Source organism: Zonotrichia leucophrys, chromosome 6 (assembly GCF_028769735.1).
Source record: "Zonotrichia leucophrys gambelii isolate GWCS_2022_RI chromosome 6, RI_Zleu_2.0, whole genome shotgun sequence".
NCBI classification, from domain to species: Eukaryota; Metazoa; Chordata; class Aves; order Passeriformes; family Passerellidae; genus Zonotrichia; species Zonotrichia leucophrys.
The window spans coordinates 27,271,626-27,298,921 of NC_088176.1; the positions used below are offsets into that span (position 1 = coordinate 27,271,626).

Below are 27,296 nucleotides of genomic sequence, written 5' to 3' on the forward strand. Positions count from 1 at the left end.
GTTGGCCATAATCTCTTGTTTAACTTTATTGCTTGTATTACAGTGCAAATTAGCCCATTTGTGCCTAGCTAGTTTCTTCTTGAAGTTTATTCTCAGTTGTGTTGTTTCTGAGTTTGAAGCAGATTTTTAGCTCTATTAGTTAATTTGGGATGCAAATTGACTTCCATTGAGATAATTCTAAGCTGCTAGTTCCCATCCTCCTGAAAACTCCCTTGACTTTCCCCTTCTCCAACTATTGTGTACTTTGAAATGATTTACCTGTCATGTCTCTAACGGTTGGCATTGTGACTTTCCACTGCAAAAATTACTGAATACATGCGCAAAAAGATGAAGGGCCCTTAGGATGAAAATATCTATACTACAGTGATTATGCCAACTGATGAAACTCTCAACTGCATGCGGTTCTTTTTTCTTCAAAACAAGAAAAAAAATTAAAATTTCAGATGTATTATATACCTCTGATATTGTTTTTTGAAAAAAAATGGTAGACATCTACCTCAATAAGGTTTTAAACAATCTTTCAACTTCAGTACTTTGTTAGATTATGCCCTCAGGAATCTATTCTTTTTATAATTATGACCCAGAGGAAATATTCTTGAACAGTAAGATTTTTCCATGCTAATAGCACAGTAGATGTAATACTGAATTCATGATTGTTTAAAAGCTTTCTGCCAGTATGAGGTAAAATGAACCAGCATCTTTGAAACAAGATACTTCTTTGGGTTGAATCAAGAACTGTAATAAAGGCAAAATAAATTCTAGGAAACATGTTGAAAATTAGTAGGTTGAAGATGAAAAGAGTGAAATTATTAATAAGAGAGTTTCTTTCATTACACAACAATAGGTGCCATTTGTGTTGTTGGGAGATTTGTGGTTAAAATCAAAGGATCTGTGTTCTCTCACCGCTGTTCTCTTGTCACCTTTTACTTCAATGGCAGTGAAAAGATGTCATGGGGTCAGTTTAATTTTCAACCAGAAAATGCAGTGTTTTGTTAATGCTCAGGGTAGTTTGATCAGTGTTATCAACACCACAGTCATCATAATTATTCTGTATTCTAGAATTCATATTGGACAAAGACTGCAGAGCAGTGGCACTTCCAAATTTGTGTGTGTCTTTTTCTCTATTTTGAATATGGAGAAAAGTACATAAATTTCCTCTTCAGTATTGCTACATGAGAAAAAGTAAATGGTAGAATAACCTATTTACAGACATGAAATTGTCATGAGTTCATTTATCAGCTCAAAGTTTTCATAGAGACTGCAGGCCTAAGTGTTTATCTTCAGACCTTGTAGTAGAGGAATCCAAAATGGAGTCATTATAGTGACCTCTTCTGGTTTTGAAATCAAGCTTAACCTCTCCAAAATCTGGTAATGGAACTGTCTTTCACATCTGGTCTCCATCGTGGGGGAAAAAAGCCCAATGCTTTGGGTTTCAGCTGCCTCTGATTTACCTTTTTTGAGATTTCTATTTTTCATCTCAGAATCAGGTTCAAACCTTGATGTACATGGAAATACCCCTTAATATCCAAATCTATTTACTTTTCTGATTTTTTTGTCTTACTAAATTTTTGTTTCAAAAATAGATATTCTTTATCCTAGCGTGAGACTGGTGTTTGCTTTTAGTAGAAATGTGCTTACATTTTTGTTTTTAATTCTGAATTTTAGAATCTATTCAGTTCACTTTTCCCATTTTCATTGTGACAGAAAAATCTGAAGCACAGTAGTGACAGTGCCTAATATCTGTACATAAATAGTGGAAACAAAATATGGATTTGCTGACTTATTCCCTCAGACTTGATCTATGTGTCATAATTTCATGTTGCAGCACACATATTTAATATCAAAATGCAGGAAGTGAAAGGCTGGTGCATTATCTTGGTGGTGTTTTAGATCCTCTTCAAAAATTTTGATTGTTTTATGTATTTTGAGCTATGGTTATTTTTCTGTGTGTTCTGTCTGCCTGAATATCTTGTTTTGTAATGCATGTAAAAGTCAGGTGGTGATATACCATTTATATGTGACTGTTCAGAAAGTCAGAAACAACTTATTTCACTACAGCAGTACAGCAGAAGTTGATGTCCCTGATGAGACTCAATTCTGTCAGGGCTTCAGCTATTCTAGCCCAATCCTGGCTGTTCAGACAATTTCTCTGTATCCTTCCCAGGCTTGCTGTCCTTGCTTCCACCCCTCTGTGGGCTTCCTTTTAAGTCTTTGAGTTTGTCCAGGAGCTCATCCATGCAGGCCTGCTGGTGTTGTTGCCTGGCTTTGTTTTTTGGGTGCATCACTCCTGAGCCTGGAGGAGGCGATCCTTGAATAATGACCATCTTTCCTGGATGGACCTTATCCCATGGCTCTGCACCAAGCAGATCCCAGAAGAGGCCAAAGTCTGCTCTCCTCGAGTCTGGGGCAGGGACTTTGCTGTGCACCCTTTTCACTGCCCTAACACTCCAACATTCCACAATGTCCTGGTCACTCCAGCCAAGGCTGCCCTGGAGTTTCACATTCCCCACCAGCCCCTCCTTTTTTGTGAGAGCAAGGTCCCCATAAATTGAGGAGTAAGTAGAGAGCAGTGTGGGGGAAGATACAGAAGTGACTGAAAAAGGGAGAAGAGAGCTGGAAAAAATTAAAGTTAGAAAAGAGAGGATAAGAGAAAAATAATTGTATTTCTAACCAAAATGTAATTTAATCTCATTGTTTGTAACCATAATGACAGTTAATTGAAGCAGTATCTAAAAAAAATAAATCTGGAAAAGCAAAAACAGATGCCAAGCATAGCTGTAATAATTACAGGAATAGCCCTTTGATAGACAGGTCTAAAATTAAAGTTTGTCTTATTTATTTAGGTTGTAATAGAATGTTTGTCCTGTGTCTGTTATTAGAGATTAGAAGGCATTATTGACTGTTCTTCCCCAAGAAAACTGATAGCAGCAATCTCGTGCAAGGGGAAGTCAGACTCCTTTAAACCAGATGATTAACCTTGTCATATTTCTGCTATTGTAGTGGGTAACACTGTCAGATGTTGGGATGCTTTTTCTACATTCAACATCTTTTAATGAATTGAGAGGAGCAGTGAGGAGATCAGTGTAGAATAGAAAAGTAAAAAGACCACTAATATTCTAATTTTCCTGTGAGCCTATGGTATGTCTTGAGTAATATACTGAGCTGGGTAAACACTACATGTAAGACTGTATTTGTAAAATTTCTCTTTCCTTTCATATAGAAACCTTTGGAAAAGTCTCTAGATTTGCAAAGTTAAATGCAGTTTTATTTTGTGCCATAGTTCCAAGCTGTCCTTTTCCTATAAATGGAATGTCATATTGACAACTTTCATTCCATTAAAACAGTTTAAGGCTCCTACTGTACTTTAGAAAGTGTAGAGAGATTGGTTTGTGGTTCACTTGAATTAGTGCTGATTTAAAAATGACCAAATGAGGCCAATAAAATGCTTTGAAAAAAAAGAAAGCTGTAAATAAGAGAATTAATCTCTAAGACACCCGTTTCACAAAGATCTCACTATGATACTTTGGTAATGTAATCTATGACATGAACGTTCAGAGTATTGTAGCAATAATTTAAAAACCAGTTCCTGAAATGTTCCTGTTAACACATACAGAAATTCACTGGGAACACTTAGCAAAGATATCACTGCTAAAGAGTGAGCTGGAACCTCAGTTTTCCTACAGTTGTGGAAGAGCAGTCCAGTCAAGGGATATTGATCAAATTTTGCCAATTAAGGATCTTGCCTGGAATATTTTCCCAGTAGAATTACAGCTTCTATTCGCTCTGCAGGCTGTGTAATAACAGTTCACCTAACCATATCTAATCTAGCTTTAAATTAGCTCAGGCATTGCTAGTTTTATTTCTACAACACCATGAAATTCATACAAAGACTGCAAAACCCACTTATGTTCCTGCTAGAAACTTAGCAAGTACAGTTATGTGGATGCAGTAAATACAATGCAATTATTGTAAACAGGACTGCTATATTAACTGCTCATGTTCATGAAATTTTATGTTCCTTTTGGCATTATGCTAATAAATGGAGGTTAAGTATGAGAATATCAGTGTTCTACTAAAATATTTCACTGTCTTAAGCACATTATGTTCCCTCTGAAAAACCTGGAGCTGTGGGATTTGTCTGTCTTACACCTCTTGTGGTGAATTCAAGACTTTGGGGGAGTTTGAAGACTACAATTCTGATCTGGCTTTCTTTTAGGCCTCTTGTGTTCACATTTTACCTCAGTCATGCTCACAGTCAGTAAGCATAGAAACCAGTAGCATACCAAATTCAAAGTGGGGGCTGGGGTTTTTAAATTTTTATATTGTTCATAAGATTCTGACTACCCAAACCAAGGCTTATTTTGTGGGTTTTTTCCTTGTCAGATTTATCTGAGCACCAGAGGACATATCTAGGCAGCTTATGATAAATACTAATAATGATATTTGTTATAATGTTTAACACTTGAAGGAAGAGATTCTGGTTCAGCAAAGCCTTTAACCCAAGTCTAAACTAAAAATTCAGTGTGACTGTTGAAATGTTTAATTTCTTTGTTGAGTTGGGACTGAAATTTTGCCCATTGTTAATATCCTCAGTTCTTGCTGACTCCAGTGAGAGCTTCGTGCTTGACTCCTAGGGCAGATGGTAATGCCTAAATTCCAGCCCACAGAGAAAATCTGGAGTGAATGTGATGATTGTGTCAATCTGCAATGTAATCACCTTGCAAGCTCTGTTCACCAGGTATTAGCATTTCTTGATATCAAAAGATAATTCTGTTGGTCTATGAACATGGGAGAATTTACTGAACTTGTTTATTGTACTATGGATGAAATGATTATGTCAGTGCTAGAGTTATAGTTCATAAGTTAGACATTTTCAAAACTGTCTAATATCTCCAATTTCAAAGAAAAAAAAAGAGAGAAAATGAACAGAAGTAGTGTAATTGTGACGTGCCTGCAGTTTTCCTTTGAATATTTATTCTGCAATAGTAAGCTGATATTGTCTAATACAAATCAGAACCATACTTGCTAATGTTAATGTTTGATATTTTATATTTTGGAGTTCTGCTTACTCTGCTGTAGAAAAATTTTACTGTTAGAATACAGCATCTTTACCAAGTAATTTGAAGTTTGTGGCATAATGGTGGAAGGAAGAACCTTGAAGATATCTTTATTAGATAGCTCATCAGAGACACAACTAATAATATTTTGCCATGACATCCAGAGGGTGTTCTGGGAGGAACAAACAAATAATCCTCTCTTTATAAAGGATGCTATTTGGTTACTAAGGTGTCAGCCTGTCAGGTGCAGCAGCAGTAAGTGATGCTTCTGCTGGCTGCCATCAAGGAAAATAAGCTGCATGTCCCTGCTTGCCTGCGCCTCTCCTGTGCTGTGGTATTCTGTTTGGCCCTTAGTGCCTCTCCTTTTGTCTCCCTCTCTGCATCCTCCTTCCACCTCTTGGCCGTCTTGCTCAGTTTTTCCTGGGCATTCCCTCCTCTTCTTCCCAGCCCTCTGTGGCAGTGCTCTGTGGGATTTAAACCGTCTACATACAAGCATTCATGTTTTCTCTTTTATGTCCATCCCCTATACAGTATCATCAGTTGTATCAGGTCCTCACAAAGCTTTTGTTACCTTTACTTTTCTAACTGCTTTTTTTTTTAAAGCTGTGTTACTTTCAGTATCATTTCTATAGTAAATTAGTATTAAGTTTGTCAGTGTACTTTTCAAAGGAAGTGATGTGTTTGTGGTTTTGTTTGGGGTTTTTTTGAAATATGCATTTACTTTATTTTACTCCTCACCTGAGAAAACTTGTGTCACAGCTCAATTTTCTTGAGGAAAAAGCTTGATCCCCACTTCTGGGAAGTGACTCAAGTCTAGTGATCTGCACTGTCTTAAAAGAATGCCTCTGGTGTTATTTCATACATGAAAATGTACTTGAAATTTTACACAGTGAGTGATTTGATTGTGAAGAACATTTGAAATGAATATTTTAATATAAAACTTTAAAATTATCATGGAGAGTTGACAGGCAACCTGCAGGAGGAAGGATCATAATGTGCAACTGACATTTAACCTGCAGAGTTGATGGCTTTTGTTCCAGCTGAAGGTTCCACATTTTTTCATTCTCTGCATTTATTCTTGTGTATTAGAGCTTTTTCTGATGTATGGATAGCAGTGGCCAGATCTTTATGGAGGGAAAAATTGATGAACGTGATTGATTACTGTTGATGTTCAGCAAGAAGTCAGATAGGAGCTGCTGATGCTGCCACTAAGTCAGCTACCACTGGCACTTCTGTTTCCTCCTCTAACTTTGCTTATGTCCCTCTCTTCATTATCAAATACTTGGCCACAGGGAAGAAGGTAAGCTGAACTCTAAACAGCCATATTTTAAGTTTCAGTACCTAAAACCTTCTATTTCTCCCAGAAAATGCATTTGATACCTCTTATGTTTTCCAGCAAATATTTCCCTTCGTAGCTCCCTGCAGAAAGAAAGACAGGAAGATAATTTCATGAGATTTTTGATTTGTATCTTCAAAATCAGAGATATGGTGTAATCATAGTACTCTGGCATCTGAAGACTCCAGAGTTTTTACTCTCACTTGCTGGTGACATTGCAGTTGGGGCTCACAAACTAACTCATGAGCCAGCTAACCTCATGCACGATGCAGGAGCAGAACAACTGCCAGTGATTGTCTCTTACCTTGCTAAATTACTTCAGCCAATAAAAAAAAAAAATTTATATGCTTTCTGACAACATTTTTTGTTGTATCTGTTAGGTGGCAGAAGTGTGAAATTCACAGATTTTCTCAGGTTTTGCCCAAAATATGTTCTACCATGTCTTTTGATCCAGTTTCAATACCACATATTATTAAGCGCCAATCATCCTAACAGTGACATTTTCCTGGAATGTCACCTCGAGAAGATCTGTGGCCAGCATAAATGATTGCACAAATAAACCTTGCTGACAGTAAAAAGGACTGAGCCTTAATAGCTGAGAAATCTTAATTAGTCAAGTGGACTGAAAGAGAGCTTTTTAACATGGTATTTAGAAAAAAAATAATCACATCAAGAAATTCAGCTGTAGTGATAGCTACAGTTGGCAGTTGGCAGTTTTTCACTGCAATGAATTGCACAAGAAAAGCTTTTATTTTGGTAAAAAGATATTAAACTGAAATTTAGAATTTCTTAACTGGCCTGAAGGGTTTAATTTTGACAAGATAATTAAAAACCCACCGCAATATTGAACTGTTTAAATATCTTCTGCCTTGTACTGTGGATCGGGTTCTCTCATATATTTCCTGTGCATGGTAGTCCTGAGGGACTGGAGTGCAACTGGAGGAATTTATTCAGTGGGATATGCAATATGCTTTACAACTGGTCCAGAGAAAGAAATTGAGAACTAGGATTGCAATGGATACAGGGAAATAGGTTTCAGTACTGGAATAGATGAAATCTGCAAAGGATTTTTCCAAGGATTCTACTTTGTCAAAACATTTTACTTGAATTAAAAATGTCTAAACAAAATGTTTTGACACTGCCCAACTTAGATTCCTCTCTTTGGAAAAGCATCTCGTTTCAGAAGGAAATCAAACTTCCTGGAGTCTCGTATGGTAGCAGTTCCAGCTTTTTCTCAAGTCCAGTCATCACACCTCCTTTAAATATATTCATGAATTAATAATGTTTCAGATGGGAGGATTTATTGGGCTGCTTCTGAAAAGGCAAGCATTCTCCTAGGGGAAGGATTCTATTTTAGTAGTGGAATTTGTTCTGAAAGGGTTCTAGAGCACCCACGTTTTGGGAAGGAGGAAGGAAGAGAAGGCATCAAGGTGATCAGTGAAGCATTCCTGCTTGTTTTCCTCCCCGTTTGATCCTGTGCAGCCAAGGTAAATCAGTACACCAGAAGTGCTCTAACTCAGAAGCATTTTACTAGTGTGCTGCTGTAACAAAGGAAGGCTATATTAAAGTATGCATTGGGGATTTTGGTTATTATAAATTACATTCTTTGAAATCTCATTTAAAACCAGGAACTAAAATGATGTTGGAAGGCTCAAAGGATTAATTCTTCCTGAACAATAGACTGTCACTGATCACTCTGTAAAGTAATTATACTAAATTTAATTATAATACAAGTGCATTGTATGATAGTCATAGTGTGCCCAAAAGAGGGTTTAAAAAGGTGCCTCACAAGCATATGGACTAGCTCTGGGAGCACAGTGGCAAATTACACATGATGTAATTGAGTACAACTTAATATCAGGCTTTCTTAATTAAAGGTTTGGGGTTGTGTGGGGTGGGTTCTGTCTGGCACACTTTGCTTTTCAACATCATCAGCATAATGGAACATGTGATCTCTTCCCATTGTATAGGTTCTGCCAAAAGCCCTTATGACTTCCAGTAGCATTAATGCACTTAAATCAATTCCAGTATCACTGTCATGTTGAAACCAGGAGAAATCAAATTGTTACAGCAGTGGAAGAAGAACTGTTGCTCATTCTGATAGGAATGCAGGAACTGCACATATCTTATCAATATATCATATGCTGATAATATTTCATCGTAATCCTCTCATGAAAAATTAAGGCTCCAACTTCCTCTCCTCACTTTTGCATCCATCTTCATGTTGGATTTGGACTAGTTATGAAATATTGTTGCCCCTTGAACTACAAAATGAAGCACTGCTCCTGTTTCCAATTCCACCCTAGTGGCAGGCAAGGTGGAATTGGAATCAGGAGCCTAAGGCACTCCCTAAACTGAGGGAGCCACTTGGATCACAGCCTTAACAGAACTGATCCAAATTTAGTGAGGTTCAGATGCTCAGCCAGAATTTTTTCTTGGCCATGACAAAACTTGTGTAGGTCATACATAAACAAATTAAATGAGTGCCAATTCTTGAGGAGCAGTTCCACAGCTGGAATTGCACGGTGTGAAGTAAGCCTGAGAAGTTTCCTGCTTTTGTTATCTTAGGGCAAGTGTCCTGGGAGAAAGATAACAAGATCTAGAGCATGGATATCAGGAATGATGACACAGGAATGGTGGCAGTGAGAGGTAGATGCCTTTGGTTTGTGTTGCAACATATAAGGTGTTTATTATAAAGCAACAAAAAGCGTTAGGACTACAGGTCAGCACAAACAAAATGAGTGCAGATCTGTTGACGTTCCTGAATGTATTCATGGCAGGCTTCAATTCAGTTTTGCACTTCAGTGGAAAAAGTTAAAAATACAAAATCTGTGAAGAGCAAGAAAGCCAGTATAATACACCTTCTTTTCGTTTTTACCTTATTTTTTCATCTACAACTACTTTGTTACATAGGAAATCTGATCAGAGCATGAGTCTGATGTTAGTCTTTTTACATCTCTTTGGTTTAGTGTGATAGCCTGGAACACGGTAATAGCCAGTCTGCTGTGGTAATTTACACCATCATTGAAATGATTATCAGATCCTAAGCTGTATCTGCCAGGGATGGGAAGAGTGTCAGTTTATTTTATTGAGGAATATTGAATGTGAAATCTTGCATGAGCTGTAGTGTCAGCACTTTGTCCAGCATCCACGAGGTGACCTTTAACGTGCCTACCAAGAAATCTGTGTTGATATGGTGGGCTGTTAGGGGCTAGGGGTGGTGTGCTAGTGGCTGTCATTGCTTGATGGGATTGCTGGTCTCTTAGCCTTGTGAGACTCCTTAACCAAAAGGTTCTGACATATTGTTATGCAGCCCATTATACAATTAAGCCTTGGTTCTCTTTGATTTTCTGTGTGCACATGCAGCCTCTGTAATGTTGCCAGACTAACACAGACTGAAGCCCTGATGAAAGTCATTAACATGAGATTTATTCACATTAACAGCCAACTCCTGCTTTTCAGAGATCTGATATTCTTTCTCCTAACTGATGCAGTACCAATTCAAGACCAGGAAAACTGGCATAAGGAGATAAAAGCATCTCAAAAGAACAAGAAACTAGGTTAAAAAACTATGAAAACTAGTTAGGAGTATTGAGAAAAATATTTTCAGTCCTAGAAGTTTTTTGAAATTGTAGCTCTCTATAGTGACTGTGACATTTAGTACTGAAAGGCAATTTAAACTCAGACAGATTCTTATGAGGGATAACTGCACAGGCTTCTTTATGCATACACATATACATATATATCTGTCTACATATATCATGCAGATCATATATATATATTTAATGACAGCTGGGTGCTTCCTAAAGGAGACATGAAGAAATGCCATTTTTATGACAGCCCTAGGTGAATGTGGGAAGGGGTATATTTTTACAGGAGTAAATTTTAGCTAATTCATTTATGATCTTAGATTTAGCCTGTGTTACTCAGCAGGGTGAAGGAAAAGTCATCCACTGGGGGAGCTGTCTCTTATCTGCCTTTTGAAGGACCTCCTGAAGAGTTGCATCTTGTCACTCTTGGGATGCAGGGTCTGTCATCTGGTACCCATCTTTCTAGCCTTCAGGATTTTCAATATATTTTGGATGATAAACAGTCAAATCTTTTTCCCCTCCTGAAATTCTAAAAATGTTTGTGTACTTGTGCTGGTACAAGGCTGACAGCCCTTAGTGTAGGAGGCCTTCTTCTGTTTCTGAGCAATGAAAAGATGTAGTTTTGTATGGTCTGAGCTGCCAGTTCTGTAAGGACCTCAGTTATTGGAGTTTCTTCCCAATTTTGGACTGTGTCAATTTTGTAGGCCCAACAGAGCACAGATTCTCAGCTGTCACCTTGGCAGTGCTAATAAGCAGCGTTTTAGTAGCATCTCCTGGGCTGATGTGGTGATTGTATTTGTCACCCATTCATTCATCCCTCCCTGCAGCTGCTGCAGTTTGAAGTGTGCAGTGAAACTCATTGTCAGTCTCTAATGCAGGCCCTGAGAGTTCAGTAATGGCCAAGTTTTCACTCAAGTATCACAAGCTACTAAGTTGATGAGTAGCCAGCAGATTGTAGGGCCTTTCAGCCACCAGGGCTTGTCCCAAGCCTGCTCCAATGCAGCTGGGAATATTTTACCATGGAGATGTTGAAAAAACCCACATAATTATTAACACACTGATAATTTCCCTTAATTAATTTGATTTGTGAACAAAGTCTGCAGCCTTCAGACATTCTGGGTTCTATAGCAATTCTGTGAGTTACAAGAAAACCCACATTAGCTGGACCACTTGTAGAGGCCTGATGTACTTGATGGAAAAGAAATACTGGAAATTCAGCAGTTGCTGCAAATTCCCCTTAACATTATGAAGGGCTGTGGGCAGTAATAACTAACAAATTATTTTACTGTAGACCTACTGAGAGGAGAGGGATCACTGCAGCTCATAGCTTTCTACTTTGTATGTACCACCTTCTGCTTATGCCAGGGAAGCAATTTAGGAAGAGTTCCCAACAAATACAATGGATAGTGTTATCATTTTTTTATAATAAATGAAAGTGTTTTTTCCAGGAAACATTAAATAATTCTACATTTTACTGTGCATGTAGTAGGTAAGAATTTCTTTTCCATTTCCTAAGTATATATTATCTAAATATATACAATTTCTATTGGTGACATTTGCTTTCTGCTTTCATTGTTCAGCTGTTTCTGCATTTTAATGCTGAAATGCAGTGTTGAAGATTTCTAAGGCAACTCTTCTAAGATATCTTTAAAATATAGGCTTAATAATGCACTCAAAAGTTGTCTTTCCTAAGTCAGTCTTCCAATTTTCCATTGGCTGATTTTTGACCAGTCTTAATAATTTGGATTGAGTTGGGGTTTTTTTTTTGGTGATTTTTATTTCTTTTCCCCTTTCAAAAAATATATGGAAGAACTAGAATAGATATAAGAGGGAGAAGGGGGACTAGAGATATCAGATTGCTTCTATATGAAGAGACAGGCTACAATTTTTCGGCTGAGTAAGCAGACAAAAGGAGGAAGTGTGTCTAGGTGCTTAGGAAATAAAGAGATTAAAAGATGAAATGGGAGGAATTATTCATTTTTTCTTGTAATGAAAACCTAGATGACACTTAATAAAGTGAACTGGTAGGCAGCTTACAACTATAAGAGGAAGTACATTTTCAGAGACTGCCTGCTTATATTTTGAAATTCATTGCCACAAAATGTGTGGAACAGAGAAGTTTAAATGGACTCAGAAGACCTTAGGAAAATGAATGCCTGATGGGTCCACCGAGGAAATAGTCTTTATATTGCATTAAGGAGGTATTTCTCACACTTTGAATTTCATAAGAGGGAATACTGATTTTTTTCTTTAAATGTATAAATGGCTGGATAACAATCACCATAGCAACAGAAAGAATATCAGGTTAAGGCAGTAAAAAAGGGATTTAATGAATGTAATGTGTGTGGTTTTTTCCTCCTCAGATATGTTTGTGGTAATTCTTTGCCATATTTCTGTATCCGCATTTCTCTGAGGGCATTGCCCATTTTAGCCCTAATTCTGTGTACAAATGCTCTGCTGTTCATTGTTGAAAAACCACCTGCCCTGCAGTGACCACGAGCCATTTAGAGTGTGGAAATAAATCTTGTAATGTTTTAAGGTAGGCTGATCTTCAAATGAGGTCTGACCGCTGGGTCATTCCCAGAGAGCTGCTGCCTTTCCCTCAGCAGAGATTCTGCTGCTTGTCTGTGGCCCTCCATGGGCCCAAATTGTTTCTCTCCCTCCTCTGAGAAGTTTGGACCACACATAAATCATGTCTTGTTTTCTAATTTGATCAGCTTTGACCTTTCTAGAAGCTTTTCTCAGGACTTGGAAAACAACAACGCATCAGGTGCAATATTAAATAAGCTCTGTAGTAATTACATAAACCTACTAAATTATTGAATCCTCCTAAACAAATGATGTAGGGAACTCTAATAAAGCTTCCTGGAGATCAGTGTTTATTTTTAAAGCTGCGGTAAGGAATCTGAAAGGGCAGCCTTTAAGCATTACACATAGTACAAGCTGTATTTCTTACCTGCTTTTATTTCTTACCTTTGACTACTTTGCTGAAATTACCACATCCTTTCTAGTGATGGAGTTTTGCTGGTATGTGGCAGTTTGTGGAGCTGGGAGAAAGTATTTATTACTGTAATCTTTCTTATATACCTTGTGTGCGCTGTCTGTCAGTGTGCAAAATTGCTAAGAAGTTCTCATTGTCCAGTATTTTTTTTAAAAGCTAAAAATTCTCCTGAATGTTGATTTGAAGCAGGGAAAAAATGAAGCAGGGCAATAGGCTGTAAACCAGAGGTTTGTAAACAGTAACATGGAAAAGTATTTTTCATGCTCACCACTTTCTCTATAAGAACACTGTAAAGATTAGCTAAGTGTATTGTTATGTTCCTTGTGAATAGTTAGCAACTGGTACATCATTTATATAAACTATAATATCTGTGGATCTGGTGTTTGTATATTCTTGGCTAATTGGTTTTGTGAGCAAGCTGATTTTATTTGCCTTACAAAACCTGTTCTATGTATGTAACAAAGCCCAAGGGATAAATATATTTTTAAAAGCTGTCTCAATATAGCTTGTTGTTAATTAAAACCATTAAATGCCTATCATTACAGAGAAGAAAATTCATGTTTTGCTTAATGCTATCTACAGTTCTTCTGTTTTTGGAGAGGCAATTATCCATTACCAAACACCAAGTTATGATTTTTTTACTCAGTGGCTTTTGTTGTTGAGGAAAAAAATACCTGCAAAACATTTAAGCCATTTTGTGTCCCTTTCTGTGAGTACTGAGGATAAAGATGAAATCATATTGTAAAGATCAAAATAAAGGAGAGTTCAGTAAAAATGGAATTTTCAAATTTATTACAAGAATTTTCAGTGTTCCATGGATGTGGATGTAGATTCCAGTGCCGATAACCAGAGCTGGTCAAAATTCACTTAAAATCTTGAGCAGAGAAGCTTTGGCACTTAGGTTTTTTACTGATGTCAAGACAGTGTGTTAACTTGTCTCAATAACAGTTCTGATAAAATAATATTGGAGTGTTTTAATTGTCATTTTTAAGTATCAACATTTCATCTAAGAATTTGACCTCTTTGTAGTTCAGTTTTCCATTTGGTTTATAAGTTACATTTATGAATCCACAGCCTTTGAACTAAAATGCAAAGTGGCTTTTTTCTCTAGAACATTGTCCTTGTTATATCAAGGCCAACAAAATATCATGTGGTAATTAGATAATGCCAGTACTTATTTTTAAAATAAATTTCTACAAAAAATTACTCTTGATGTTGTGGAGCTTTTCATCAGTGTCTGGAGTTTGAGAGAAGAGCAGTTTTCCATACAGGAAGAGAACAGGCTTGATAGGTGATACCAGAGAGTGAACTGAACTTTGCTTTCATTCTGAGATGACTCAGTGCCTTTAACCAGAATCAGAAAGTGATTCATGGTGGCCAGGCTTCAGAAGGTGAAAATCACAGCTGGTGAAATAACACAGTGGTCTGTACCTCAAGGACCAGGCTATAAAAAGTTCTGTTGTTAGAGCTGCAGAAATATGGGTGGGTTTCTTAAATGTGAGACATCAAAAGCATTCAGCTCAGATAGTAGCCAAGAAACACAGTAAAGAATGGGGAAAAAAGAGCAGGTTTGATATAGCCCATTGTAGCATGCTTGTTAATTCCTACATGCAGAGCTCTCGTGTAGAAGGACTGAAAAACAGGTCCTGACAACTGTCCAGCTGTGCAAGCCTCCCTTGCTTTCCCTTCCCAGTAAAATTCTTAGAACAGCACAACAGGACATTATTTGGCATTACTACACTCCATAGAGCAGGACAAGAACCTATAGGAAATCAGCATGAGTTTGTATTTGTTGTTAGATCCAACTTTTCCATGATGAGGGTTTTTTGTTTACAAACAGTCTGCTGAGGTCACTATTGCATAAATAACAAGGATAGTTCTGCTCTCAAAAGCTAGTAATTTGCTACCAGAAAGCATTTCAGAGCTTTGAAAACAATCTGTTCTCTGTGTGAAATGGATTTGTTTCCACTTTACCTCCACATAATGAGTAGTGGTAAAGGGAATTGGTTCAGTTTTGTCCGCAAGCAGCTGAGCTAGCTGATGTTCAGCAATTGGCTGTAGCATTCAAAGTACCCTTGGAGTCCAGGACATGTTGGATTTCACTGGACAAAGACTTTGTCTTTTAAACTGCAGGAAAAGGAAGAGGGGCTTGTTTGCCTTTCAAATAGGTAACACGGTGGCAATGTGTTTTCAGCCAGTAACTTGTGACAGCTGTTGAGGACTTTATACCTGGATGGGTCTCACTTTTATGATTATCAGTTTTAATTTTATGCTTAGAGACCTGGTTGTTCATATCAAAGGATAATTTACAGTGCCCCTGGGGAGTGCCTGATTCAGCAGTATCTTGGGTCCTCACAGTTAATTTCTTTGACCTTTAAAAGAGTTGTGGTGCTGTACACACACCTTTTGCTATGGCAATGCTGCCATCTGATTCAACAACAGTGAAAAACAGTGAAAAAACAGTGTTTCTACACTATGGCACACTGTTTGTATCTTAAAACCTTGAAAAGTGGTAAAACTGCAGGAGGACAGAGGTGGAAGATTCTTGCCTGCTTTTCAAGAGAGAAGCCTGTGAGAGTCTCATAGAAAATACCTCCAATTTATTTTCAACACTTTCTTTGCTACATGTTGATTTTATGTCAGGGAAATTAAATACAGAAATTTTGGGATGGAGTAATACTTCCCTGCACTTCATAAAGAAGCCATCAGAGGATAAGATTCTTGTCCATATTGTTTTCATCACTCTCATGATTGCTTCATTTAGTACTACATCTTTCTCAGTGCCTGTGTTGCTGCACTAATAACATCAGCATGTTGCAGTCACTGCTCCTTCAAAGACTAGTATTAATTGAAGCAATTTATTCTAGCAGAGCTGAAGATGGCCTATTTATACTTTTATATAATGAATTACAGAATACATTTATCTTGTTATGTCCTTTCAGCTCCTTTTTCTGCCAAGTATAGATTTGCTGCCCCAGACAAGCATTGCCCAGGCTCAGCACAGTAGAACACAGGTGTTTTTCTGTGTTGTGTAGGAAGTCAGAGATGTTCACCAGCTATCACAATATGGAAAGAGGAGAAACCCTGATTTGGTATCAGTGCTGCTTCATTACCTGCTAGCAAAATAATATCTCAATCTGATACATAATGGAGCAGTATCTTATTTCAGATAATTCTCATAATTTGTGCCCTTCAACACAATATTAAATGTGATGTATGTGCACTATAAAGTATATGGTGCTGATCTATTCCCAAGAAGTCTGACACTGTGTTAATAAAACCTTTAGGGTTAAAAAACCCCATTCCTTCAATTCTGCATGAAACTCCTCAGTCACAGTTCTGTAGAAAGTAGTAGAATACCTTGTCTTCCTTAGTGTAGCAGTATAAAGCATCATGTGTCTAATCTTCATTTATGTTGTAGAGCTCTATTATATGTAAAGTAGTTGGTTTTTAATAGTATGGTCGTTACATTTAATTGAATTGAGCTTTGGCTGATGAAAAATGTAAGGGAAAACATTTCATCTCATGTCAAAATATTTGATCTTCTCTGCAATGAAGGACCATAAAAAAAATGGAGCAAGATACTGCTGAGTTATGATAGGTAGGGTTGAAATTGTTAGCTGCAGTGAGTGGCAGAATTTGAAGAGCAGGACCTGAATAAATACACAGGCTTCTAGAGAGTAAGAATATTAATGCTGAAATACCTCTACCAAAGGCTCTGCTGGTAGTCCTCTGTCCTAAACTAGCCTTACAGTTTTGGGTTAACTAATGTCATTTTTCCCCCTCTAGGTTTTTCCTACCTATTCCTATTAGGTAGGAATTATTGTAAATGACATGGAGAGAGAGACTCCATATCCATATGCTATCTAGTTACTCTCTAGATAATAGCAGTTAAGTACTGCCATTGAACTTATAAGGCAAAAATACACTTCTGATACTAATTTGCACTTTGTTTCAGTGCAATGTAATATTTAGCATTCTGCATTGGTTTTGAGCTGTTTGAATTAATTTGAAATTTTTATTCCTATTTGTGTAAATTCTCCGCTTGTTACTATGCAGCTTCTTGCCAAAGTACATTTTGTTGGCACAATTGGAGATTTGTTTTCTTAAATTCTAAATCAGAGTTTCGTGGGACTATCCACATGGTGGTAACTCTGTTAATGCTGCTTTTCTCTGTTAATTGTGACCCCATTCCCTCACATATTTGAAGGGCATTGTGCTGCTTCAAGGGCAGACTTCATGTGGTATCTCAGTCCTAGACATTTGCCATTTGTCTCGCTGGCTGCTCAGGCAAGCAGTGGTGTATATCTGTTTCCTTAGATATGTCAGTTCAGGTCAATTGCTCTTTCCTACTCAAATCCCTCCTTCAGCGTTCTTGAACCTTCTCTATTTTCTATTCTAGGTCTATGCTCAATTAACTTTATATAAGTGTGGCTCTCGGGACTCGGTGGTGTTACGTAGGCTTGCCGAGTTAACGGTTGTAGGCTGGAACCTCAAATTGCTCCTCTGCACTTCTGACAGAATTTCTCCCTGGCTGAGTTCTAGGAATGGCTTTGTTTCAGCAGTAGAGTATGGTTTTTTCTTTTGGAGATGAAAGTAGCTGAGGTTTTCAAGTATTCTGAATGATGACATTCTTTGAAAAAACTACACCAGTATATTTTAACTTCATGGATAGTATGTTCCTATACCAGCCTTAAAGACAGCAATCAATCCACTCACCTGGGAAATGGCAAACTGAGGGGATCACAGGTTAAACCTTGCACTTTGGGACTTTAAGGAAATTGTTCCATGTGGGAAAAAAACATCTTAATCACCTTTGGCTGAGGTCCAGAATTATGTGAAACAATTGTTTGGATTTGGTATCTCTGGTGAATTCAAGAACCACCCAAGGGTTCTTTGATTTCCTTTATCTATGTGCCTCATATCCTGGATGTGCCAAACCCTTCCCATGAAAAATTGTTTTGCTTAGAAATACTAAAAAAATCCCTGCCCTTTTATCTATTTCTCATTTAACAGTCTTCACTGAGAATGAATAAATGTTTCTAGGAAACAATTTGTATTTCATGTGAAAGGGTCTCTGTAGATTACAATATGTTTGCAGCAGTCGTTCTGTTGCCTTACATCTAGTTTTGTTTCTAATTTTCCCTTTTCATGGTTATCATTATCTTCAATATTCACAGTTGCATCTTTCATCCTTTTTTATGAACTGAATCCTCCATCACAGTAGCAGTTGTCTTGTTTTCCCTTGATATTCTTCCAGCATGCCTAGCTCTTGTTCAGACAGATGCTACCCACAGTGTTAAGACCATACATTCTTCTCAGCTGTGTTGGGGCTGCTCTGTCCAGCCCGTGCCATGAGATGTGGGGTCCAGGACCACACTGGCTCTTGTGCAGCAGTACTGTTTTACAAGCTCATCATCATTTACATCTCATTGTCACCTGCACAACTTGTTCATTGATTTCTGTCTTTGTTTCTTCAGTTGAAATATGACTATTTCCCACTTTTCTGTTCCATAAGTGTTCACTTCTACTTATGCAAGGTGTGCATTATTGTTTCATGTTGGAGTTCTTACCACTCCTATTTGTTTTTCTCACTGTTTGATATAGTTTGATATATTTTCAGCACTCCCCAGTTTTGAAATATCTTTGCATCTTAGACATTGTAAAATTAGTAATTTCGTATTTCCTGTTCCAAAACAGTAAAAAAAGCTATTAGTCAAGAAGATCTTAATATTGACTTGCTGTGAGCTATTCAGAACTTTTCTTCTCATCTTAATACATAATTCTCCATTGTTCCATAGAAGCTAATCTGTAAATCATTTGGTATTATAATTTTTCAGGGGACAAATATCCCTAGGTGAGGGTTCATGAGACCTTGTATGAAATAAACCTAAAATTCAGATGCAAGCATACTGCCCTCTTCATTTCAGCTACCTATTAATTCTGCAGTACTATTGAAAAAGCAGTCAAGTTTCTCCATAATGACTTGGTAATTTTTAGGTCTTGCTGACTCATGCTCATCTTCCTGTGATTCTCTGGAGAAATTTTATTATCATCCATATAGCACCATAAATTTGCAAAAAAATTGCACAAAAATTGGAATACATTGAATTCTTCTCCCTGAAGGTGTTGCATTCTTAAAGACTCATTAAAGCATCCACAGAAACATCTGTGTCCTTTGCTGTCCTGGACACAAGACCAGGTACCCCTTGTAGAAGCAGCAGTGGCAAAGCAGCCCCAGGGGAGGCAGCCTTTCCCTCTGCCCTTTTTCTAACTTTATGCAGCTTTCCATGGTCTCCCTGCCCCTCTCTGACCTTATATCAAGTAGATGCAGTCTTTATGGTGCCCCTTAATGTCAAACTGAGCCTCTTGAGCATTGAGCAGGATGACATAAAATTTTCACCCAAAGACTGGGAATTTATATACTGTTTGAGACAGGCTTCTCAATCCTCTGCTTTGTAATGTTAACATGTTTTGGAGTTCTCTGTGGCTGTGGGTGCACAGGTATTCCAGTCACTCTGCAACTGTTTAGAAGTAAGATATGTTTTTAATAGAAAAAAATGCAAAATATCAGCTAGAATGTCTGGATGTAGGTGGTATTTCACTGATATTTCACTGCAAACAGGGATGAGTTGTGCTGGATCACAGAATGATCTTAAATCAGTTCATATGGTGATCTTACCCAGTATCTTATCCCTATATTGATGATAAGCTTATGTTTTAGAGTAGAAATGTTAGAATATTCCTGATATGTAGTTCAGTATTTGGATTTGCTTGCAAGTAAAGGATTTGATACCTTTTCTTTTTCTGAATCCTCTTTTATTATGGATTACACAAATATGAAAGAGTTTCTAACTACTACTACTACTAATTCAAGCTGTGAGTCCTACTACTACCTTGTTGTGAATGGCAGAAAATTCTGTAGATTACTGCTATGCTTAATTTGAAAAGGAATTGTGGACTTAAATGTTTTAAGTAGATTTAAATTTGTTTTAGAATTTAAGTGAAACAACTTTTACTCCTTAGAACTGTAACAGAGAAGTGTCCAATTTACTCCATTTATTTCATGGCCCACTCCCTTATTTCATATTTGTCTCCTGTAAACATTCGTTTTCTTGTTTATGTTGTTTTATTATCAGATTCACTTAAAATTTGCTTTTAGCTGTATTGCTAGGCTCGCAACAGGAATGAGGCACCAATGTGTAAAATACACATACATGGTAGAAGGACATCATACTTGACATAAACTGTTGACTTCAAGGTTAAGAAACAAGTTGTCATTGAAGTGAAATCTAACTTTAATCTAAAAGCATTTTTAGATTGTGAGTGCCATAGATTAATTTATTTAACTCCATGGATAGAACAGCTTTTGTGTTCACAGAAAATGTGCTCTGGTTGATATGGAGGTGTCTGTCTTGTGGTGTGAGAACTGCCTGCCTTGCACTCTTTTCACTTTCCTGTTTCTTAGAAGTTTTTTGGATTTCAAGTAAGGGGTTCCCAAATTTACTTTCTTTGAATTGTGTAACCTTAGCTCCAACAAAGTCACCCAAAGTTTTTGGGTTTTGGTAAAATAGAAGATGTATGCTCTGGATAAACTGTAACCATTTCAAACATTAATATGCATCTGCTGAGAATTATCTTTTTTATTTCTTATGTGAATAATATTTTTCCTGAAAAGTAGACCATGTTTAGGATGGTGTCATACTTAAAATTGTGTTAGATAGCAGTGACATGCATTATTTGGACAGTAACTACTGCATTGTAAACTAAAATAGTGTAGATAATCACGTTCAATACTGTGATAGGCACACTGAGCACTTTATTTGCTAATGTCTGTTTTCAACTGTACTAGGAGTTTGGGTTAATTTGCATCTCCATTTGGTTGGGCCTGTGACAGACATTTGTTTTGCTTGTGTTTTGAGTAAGTGTCTTTGTTTCATCCTGCGTTTCTTGTGGAGGGTGAAAACAATGTAAAAATTGTTCTTTTCTCTCTCCAAACCCTTCCTCACAGTTCTAGTTGAAAATGCAGTAAATATTGACTAAAATTGGAGGCATGTTTTGAGTCAGAATTTTCCAACAAATTACCTTTTTGTCTGAATTCTACATTTGTTTCCTCTGGATAGCTTTTAGCTTCTGCTGTATGGCTAGAACTAGAGGATTCCAGCAACAGGGCTGTTTCAGAAGGAAAAGCTAGGAAGCTTTAAATTGAAAATCTTTCATAAAGTAGCTGATTTCAAAGCTTGAACTCACATAACCAGGTAACTTGAGAATCAAAAAATCTCACCCAGACTGCCATTAAATACATGTTTCAGAGACCATTGATTTTTTTTAAGCACATCTTGCAAGTGCTGATTCTGCAAGCAGTTGTTTCTCGTAATCAGATATAAAAGCTCTTTATCTCCTATCAGCTGATGGCTCTGCTATAACCTTTGGCTCCAGACTTCTGGTAGGAAATTTGTACATATTTCTACAAAGAATGAAACTCTAATGGCCTTAACAGGAGTACTCATGGTTTGTAACCGTGCTGGAAATTAGCTTTTCAGGCACTGATCTTGACAGGTCAGCTGTCACAAATTGATATACATATCTGTAAATACATCACTCCTATAAACAACATTCTGTCTGCAAGAAGTGGAAGATAAAATTGGCACAGTTCTTAACAAATGAAGTGTTCCAAAGCACAAGGAAACACAGGGAAAATCCCTTCTGGAAATGATTTTCCATATGTTCCATTTATGATTTTTATCTCTACAGTTTGCTTTTAAGAGGCTGAAAAGTTTGTACTCTGGAGTACTGTTCTGAAACAAAATATGCTCTTTCTCCTTGCACTTACCCCTGCTGCATAGGATAAGGATCTTTGTCTTCTTCTTTGGGGGAAAAAAAAAAAAAAAAAAAAGCATGGGTTTACGTTGTCTTATCTCCAGTATTCTTTGGAACTCTTTGAGGTAGTGCAGAATATGAAACAGAGTATTTGAGAAGTCTAGGGCCCTTTTATGAAATCAGATTTTGAAAGGTGCATATGTAGGAGAAAAAATTGATGCGTCAGTCCACCAGTGATGAAGTTATAACTTGAATGAGTTACATTTCCCATATTTAATGAATATTAAATCATCACCTGTAGATTTTTCAAGACGTTTTGTCAAAAATCTTGATCATATGCCAAGGACAAACGAAGGAGATTTAAACAGTAAGCTTTCTTTACAGATTTGAGACACAATAGATGCTATACACACCTACACTCATCTTTGAAGTCTGTTGAACCATGTTGATTTATGTCAAAGGAAAGATATGTCCATTTGGTTTGGCAGTAGCAAGGGCTGAGGAACATCTGGAAATATTTCAGAGCAAGCATCTAAATTCAAATTCAAAAGATACCATGGCTACAGTTATTCATCTGCCTGTGTTACTGTAGACACTTGATGTGCGGACACTCCTCTGTCACTCCAAACTGCCATCACAGGAGGAGGGTGTTCAATCTGAGATGCTTTAGCTTCCAGGAGTGTCATTAGAAAGCTGAAAATTATTCATACATTCTCCTGCTCCATCGTCCAGGTCATCTGGATAAAAGGAGGTTTACCTTAAGTCTTTCCTCTCCTGCATCTCAGCTTTCCTGATATAGTGACTGGAATAATTTTCATCAGTTGTGATAGCTGCTGAATATTCACTGAATGTCTTGTTCTTTTCTAGTTCCCTGTTTATCAGTTTAATGCAACAAACCAGAAATAAAACTATACAGATCTCTTCCATCACATTTTATTTGTTGATTTGATTTGTGAGGCTTTAGGATAAAACTGAAGTCATAGAAATAAATCATGTAAGACATCTAGCCATAGGCATTTTCAGTGAAATAAGTTCTTTCCAAGAAGATTTTGACTTGTTACATGAAAATTAGCTTCTGGCAGGAGGAATCCATATTTCACAGATCTTGGACTGTGTTTAATTTCTACAGGGCATGCCTTCAGCTAACAACACTGCTTCCAAATATGTGAGCATAGTATTGGTGTTTAAGACTACAGCTAGAAAAAAAAAAGAAAACAGTTTCTACTTGATACTATTTATGTCTCTTTTGAACAAAATGACACTGTGGATTCTGTTTGAAGGCAAAAGGAGTCTGACTGCTGCTGCTGCTCAGGAGCATATTTAGTTTGAATAATCCAAAGGTCACTAAAAATTGACTTTTCTATTGAATCTGTTCTATTGAATTGGACTGTATTTCTCTTCAGAAAATGCATTACAATTAATTTTTAAAATGATACATTAAATTGAAAAATAAAATATTTAGATGTAATGTTTCAGGGAGATATCCTGAAAACATGCATGTGGTTCATCTGGTAGATATGAGATACTTGTTCACCAGGAGCCTGGGAGCTCCAGAGGCTGTAATGGTTTTAGAGATCAGGTAGAAGTAGGACCAGAACAGAGAAAACAGGACTTGAGACAGGAGCTGAAGAAAATGTGAGTTGAAACAGTTTGACACCATAGAACCAGTGTCAAGAATTTATGACTGTAGGTGAGCTAAAACACTGTGGAAAAAAAGGTTGGTCTTTGATAAACATAGGGTATTTGAAAATAAGGATCTGAACAGAGAGGGAAATCTGGGATTGTGCAACCACAGGTAATCCTGAGAATCCTCAGACAATATAAACTTACTGAGGAGAAATGTAATGTCAGAGTGAACTAAATGAAATGATATGATAAATACTGCAGATAATAGAGCATTTATATTGCACCCATCAATGAACATACGTGTTGATGTCTGTCCTCTGAATCACAGTCATTCTGATTGAGAAAGGCACACACCTCTCAGCCTCCCTCTATCATTTGTGGATTTGGTCAAGCTGCTGTTGAACAGTTTGTAAATGCTGAAGGATGCCTGCCTGGCAGGGATCAGACTCTTGGTGCTTTCTGTTCCAGCTGGCGACGTGGGACTCTGAGAAAGGCCTGAACGGCAGCCTCCAAGAGCGGCGTCTGGGCAACGACCTGCAGGGAGTGACACTCAAAGTGGTGACTGTCTTGGTATGATCCTTTCTGAGCTCAGCAAACAAAATGCTTAAAATAAAAAGGATCTGACTAAATATTTTGGGCACTTCCCGCAGTGTGTTTTCCCCTATCATTTTCAGTTCTGTATTTCTGGATGATCTGTTACATAACAAGGAAGATAGATGATGGTCCTTTATTATTTTATGTGAAGCTGTGCACTGTCAGTGATACAGAGCATTTGTTTGTTTTCTTATGCTGTTTTTCTGCATTGTAATTCCTGCCAGGCATGGAACCAGCATAGGGCCTGAGTGCACAGTGGTACATTCCAGATACCATCCTTGAGCTTGGATAAGCAGTTTTCAACATTTCATGGATTTTTAGATCAGATGGGCCAATTATGATAATCTAATCTTGGCTCTTGTATGCTGCAGGCTGTAAAATTTAATCAAGTGTTTCCTGCATCAAGCTCATAAATTCCCATTGAGATAAACTATATCTTTTAGAAAGGTGTCATCTTTCCAAAAAAATCATTATGCTTTTGGGACTGCTGTCTGTTAAACTCTGGAGTGGTAAAGAGCTCCTGTCGGCCAAGTGCTACACTAGGGGCAAATTAGGGCTTGAATGCATTCCTGGCTAAGATATTGTAGTCTACAGATTGCAGAATATGATGACTTTTTTTGTTGTTTTCAGTTTGCTTTTTCTGAAATGTGGTAGAAATAGGCAGTACCTCAGAGTACATATGTACATGAAGGCACTCCCTGCAGCCCCCAATTTGTTTTCCTCAATTTGTGCTGTAGTTGGTGTGAGAGGTGAGCAGATCCCTTCTGTGACAGTACCAGGCTACCAAGGCAGCCAACTGCAGTGGCTGTGCCAACAAAATCCCTGAGATCTGCAGGAGAGCAGGACACCCATCCCCAGCAGAAACCGTACTACAAAATGCTGCATTTCCTTGGTCCCCAAACAGACTTCTTAAATTAAAATACTCCAGAAACCAGTACCCATGAAGGTTATTCTTTGAGTTCTCAAAATGTTAAACGTTCAGAAAATTGCAGTGGTTTTAGTTTGTGTTTTATTTTGTGTCCTGGATAAAAGATGAGGCCTTGTATATTAAGGATGGCTTTCTGAATCTGGGGTTGAATTTATTCTGGAGTCTCTGCTTCTTCTCATGAACTATGGAGAAACCAAGGCTATGGATAGGACTCAAGTGCTGAGGCAGTGGTGTCTGGTTGGGAAGCTTCACAGTATCCCAATTTTTGCTTCAGAAAGTTATGGGTGTCTCAAAATCTGTGCCAAATTGTCCACAATTAACTCAGAAAACACCCTTTCATTCAGAGAAGTAAACTAAAAATCTTGTTTCAAGTGTCAGTTAAGATGCTGTTTTGTTCTCAGGAAGAACCTTTTGTGATGGTGGCAGAGAACATCCTTGGGCAGCCAAAACGATATAAAGGATTTTCCATCGATGTCCTGGATGCCCTGGCCAAGAATCTGGGCTTCAAGTATGAGATATATCAAGCTCCTGATGGCAAGTATGGACACCAGCTCCAAAACAGCTCCTGGAATGGCATGATTGGAGAACTCATTAACAAGGTACACAGAGAAGAAGCTGCATTTAAAAAAATTACAGGAGAATTAATTAGGATGAAGGCAGCAGTGCAGAATGCTTCTGAGCTATGGATGGTTTGAGTGTGACATAAACTACAATTTAAGACTCTGTATGCAGGATAGGAAGTAGAGAGTCTCTAGTTTTATTTGCTTCCAGCTGCTCTCAACATAAATTCTATTGGTGTAAATCTGTGTGTTTACATTACTATAAGAATAGAGGTCATGTTTGTGTGTGTGAGGGAATGACTATAGAAAATAGAGGAAAAAGTAAGGTATTCTCATTAAAATATTAACTAGTGTTTTATTTTTTGGCATTTTGTCTTTGAAAGTTGTTTGTAGATGAGACTTTCTGTCATTTTGTGATGATATGTTTAATGAAGACCAATGAGTAATGACAGTGAGTTTGACTCCCAAACAGGAAAAGTAGCCCCAGTATAGGGGATCAGAATTTAAACTGGTCTCAAGAGTATTCAGTCATTTAAAACTGACAGGACCAAATTTCTTAATTATAGTATTGCAAATCTAGGAGTAAGTTAATTGAAATCTATTTAAGTAAATGGGTAGAGTTTGTAGGTTGGAATCTCCTAGAGAATGAAAGGAGTGTATTTTGTTCATGTTCTTGCAATCTCGTGTGGGACAAGCATTAATCAAGAAGAAGAACTAAAGGAATTAATATTCCATGTTGCTGCTTTTTGTAGAAAAGGTTACTCTTCTTCAGTGGAGGTTATTACTGAAAGTGAAAGCTTTCTCATTATCTTGTAAATAGGTGGCTCAGTATCTGTAAGGAGATGTTTAGGAAGAAATAGAAGCAATTAAAGCTATTGCAAACATGTGTGTGATAATGGGATGTTCTTGGTTGGTGCTAGGGAGCATAAAGAATTTTCAACTTATTTTGCATTGACATAAACTGTTTGAATTTAATGGATTTAAAAATAAGGTAAGAACTCCTGTTAAATTTCTTTGGAAATTGCTTTCTTTGAAGCAATAAAATATCTATTATGCTATTTTTAAATGGTATTTCTGCTACCATTTGTTCCACAGACTCCAAAGGGTTTCAAAGCAAACCTCCCTCGTCTAATATTTGCTTTACATTCCCGACACAATTAGAGATAGAAAACTGAATGTATATTGTTTGTTTTTTTTTTGAAGAGGCCTCTTTTTATTAAGACAGAAAATATTGAAAATCTAATTGAAGCTCTTCAGAAGCTTTGGGAGTCTTATTTATTAACTCCTATCTTACCCTTCATCAAGCATGCATACTCTTTAAGGATTACCTGCAAGCAAAACCAGCTTGTTTTAAATATTGAAGCCAAAGCAGTATCAGGAGCAAAGTTGCCTTTGTGCATTTTTCCTGTTATGAGCTTTTTCCATCACTTTATTCATTTTAAAAAACAAACAAAATCTTCTCCCCAGTTGTCCTATGAAATCTCTTCATGAATATGGAAAGTTGGCAGTTCTACAGGGAGAAAAACAAACATTAGCTCTTCCTACCCTGCTAACAAATACACAAGCTAAATAAATGGCGTTTCTTTCTTTATTGCTTACATTGCTCTGGGTTAGTATGGTTTGCAGTTTTAGGCCTTCTTTGGGAAACAAATGAGGGATAAAGGTTAAATAAGCTACCCTTCCTCCAGAGAGGAGTCAGGATCATGCTTCTCATTCAAGAGAACTTTGACAGGTTATGTTTCATTACTTTTCTTTGGGCCAGTGCAATTAACTAATGTTTAAAT

The 27,296-nt window shown here is 37.3% G+C and overlaps 1 protein-coding gene across 10 annotated transcripts in view; it reads left to right on the forward strand.

The window, feature by feature from the left end:
- The window catches only part of GRID1 (glutamate ionotropic receptor delta type subunit 1), a 511,036-nt gene that overhangs the window by 436,955 nt on the left and 46,785 nt on the right, over positions 1 to 27,296 (forward strand). For all 10 annotated transcript variants that reach the window (XM_064716077.1, XM_064716079.1, XM_064716085.1 and 7 more), the window contains 2 exons: positions 23,899 to 24,000; positions 25,354 to 25,551. In XM_064716077.1, the coding sequence (XP_064572147.1) occupies positions 23,899 to 24,000; positions 25,354 to 25,551 (300 nt within the window). The remainder of the gene's footprint in view (positions 1 to 23,898; positions 24,001 to 25,353; positions 25,552 to 27,296) is intronic.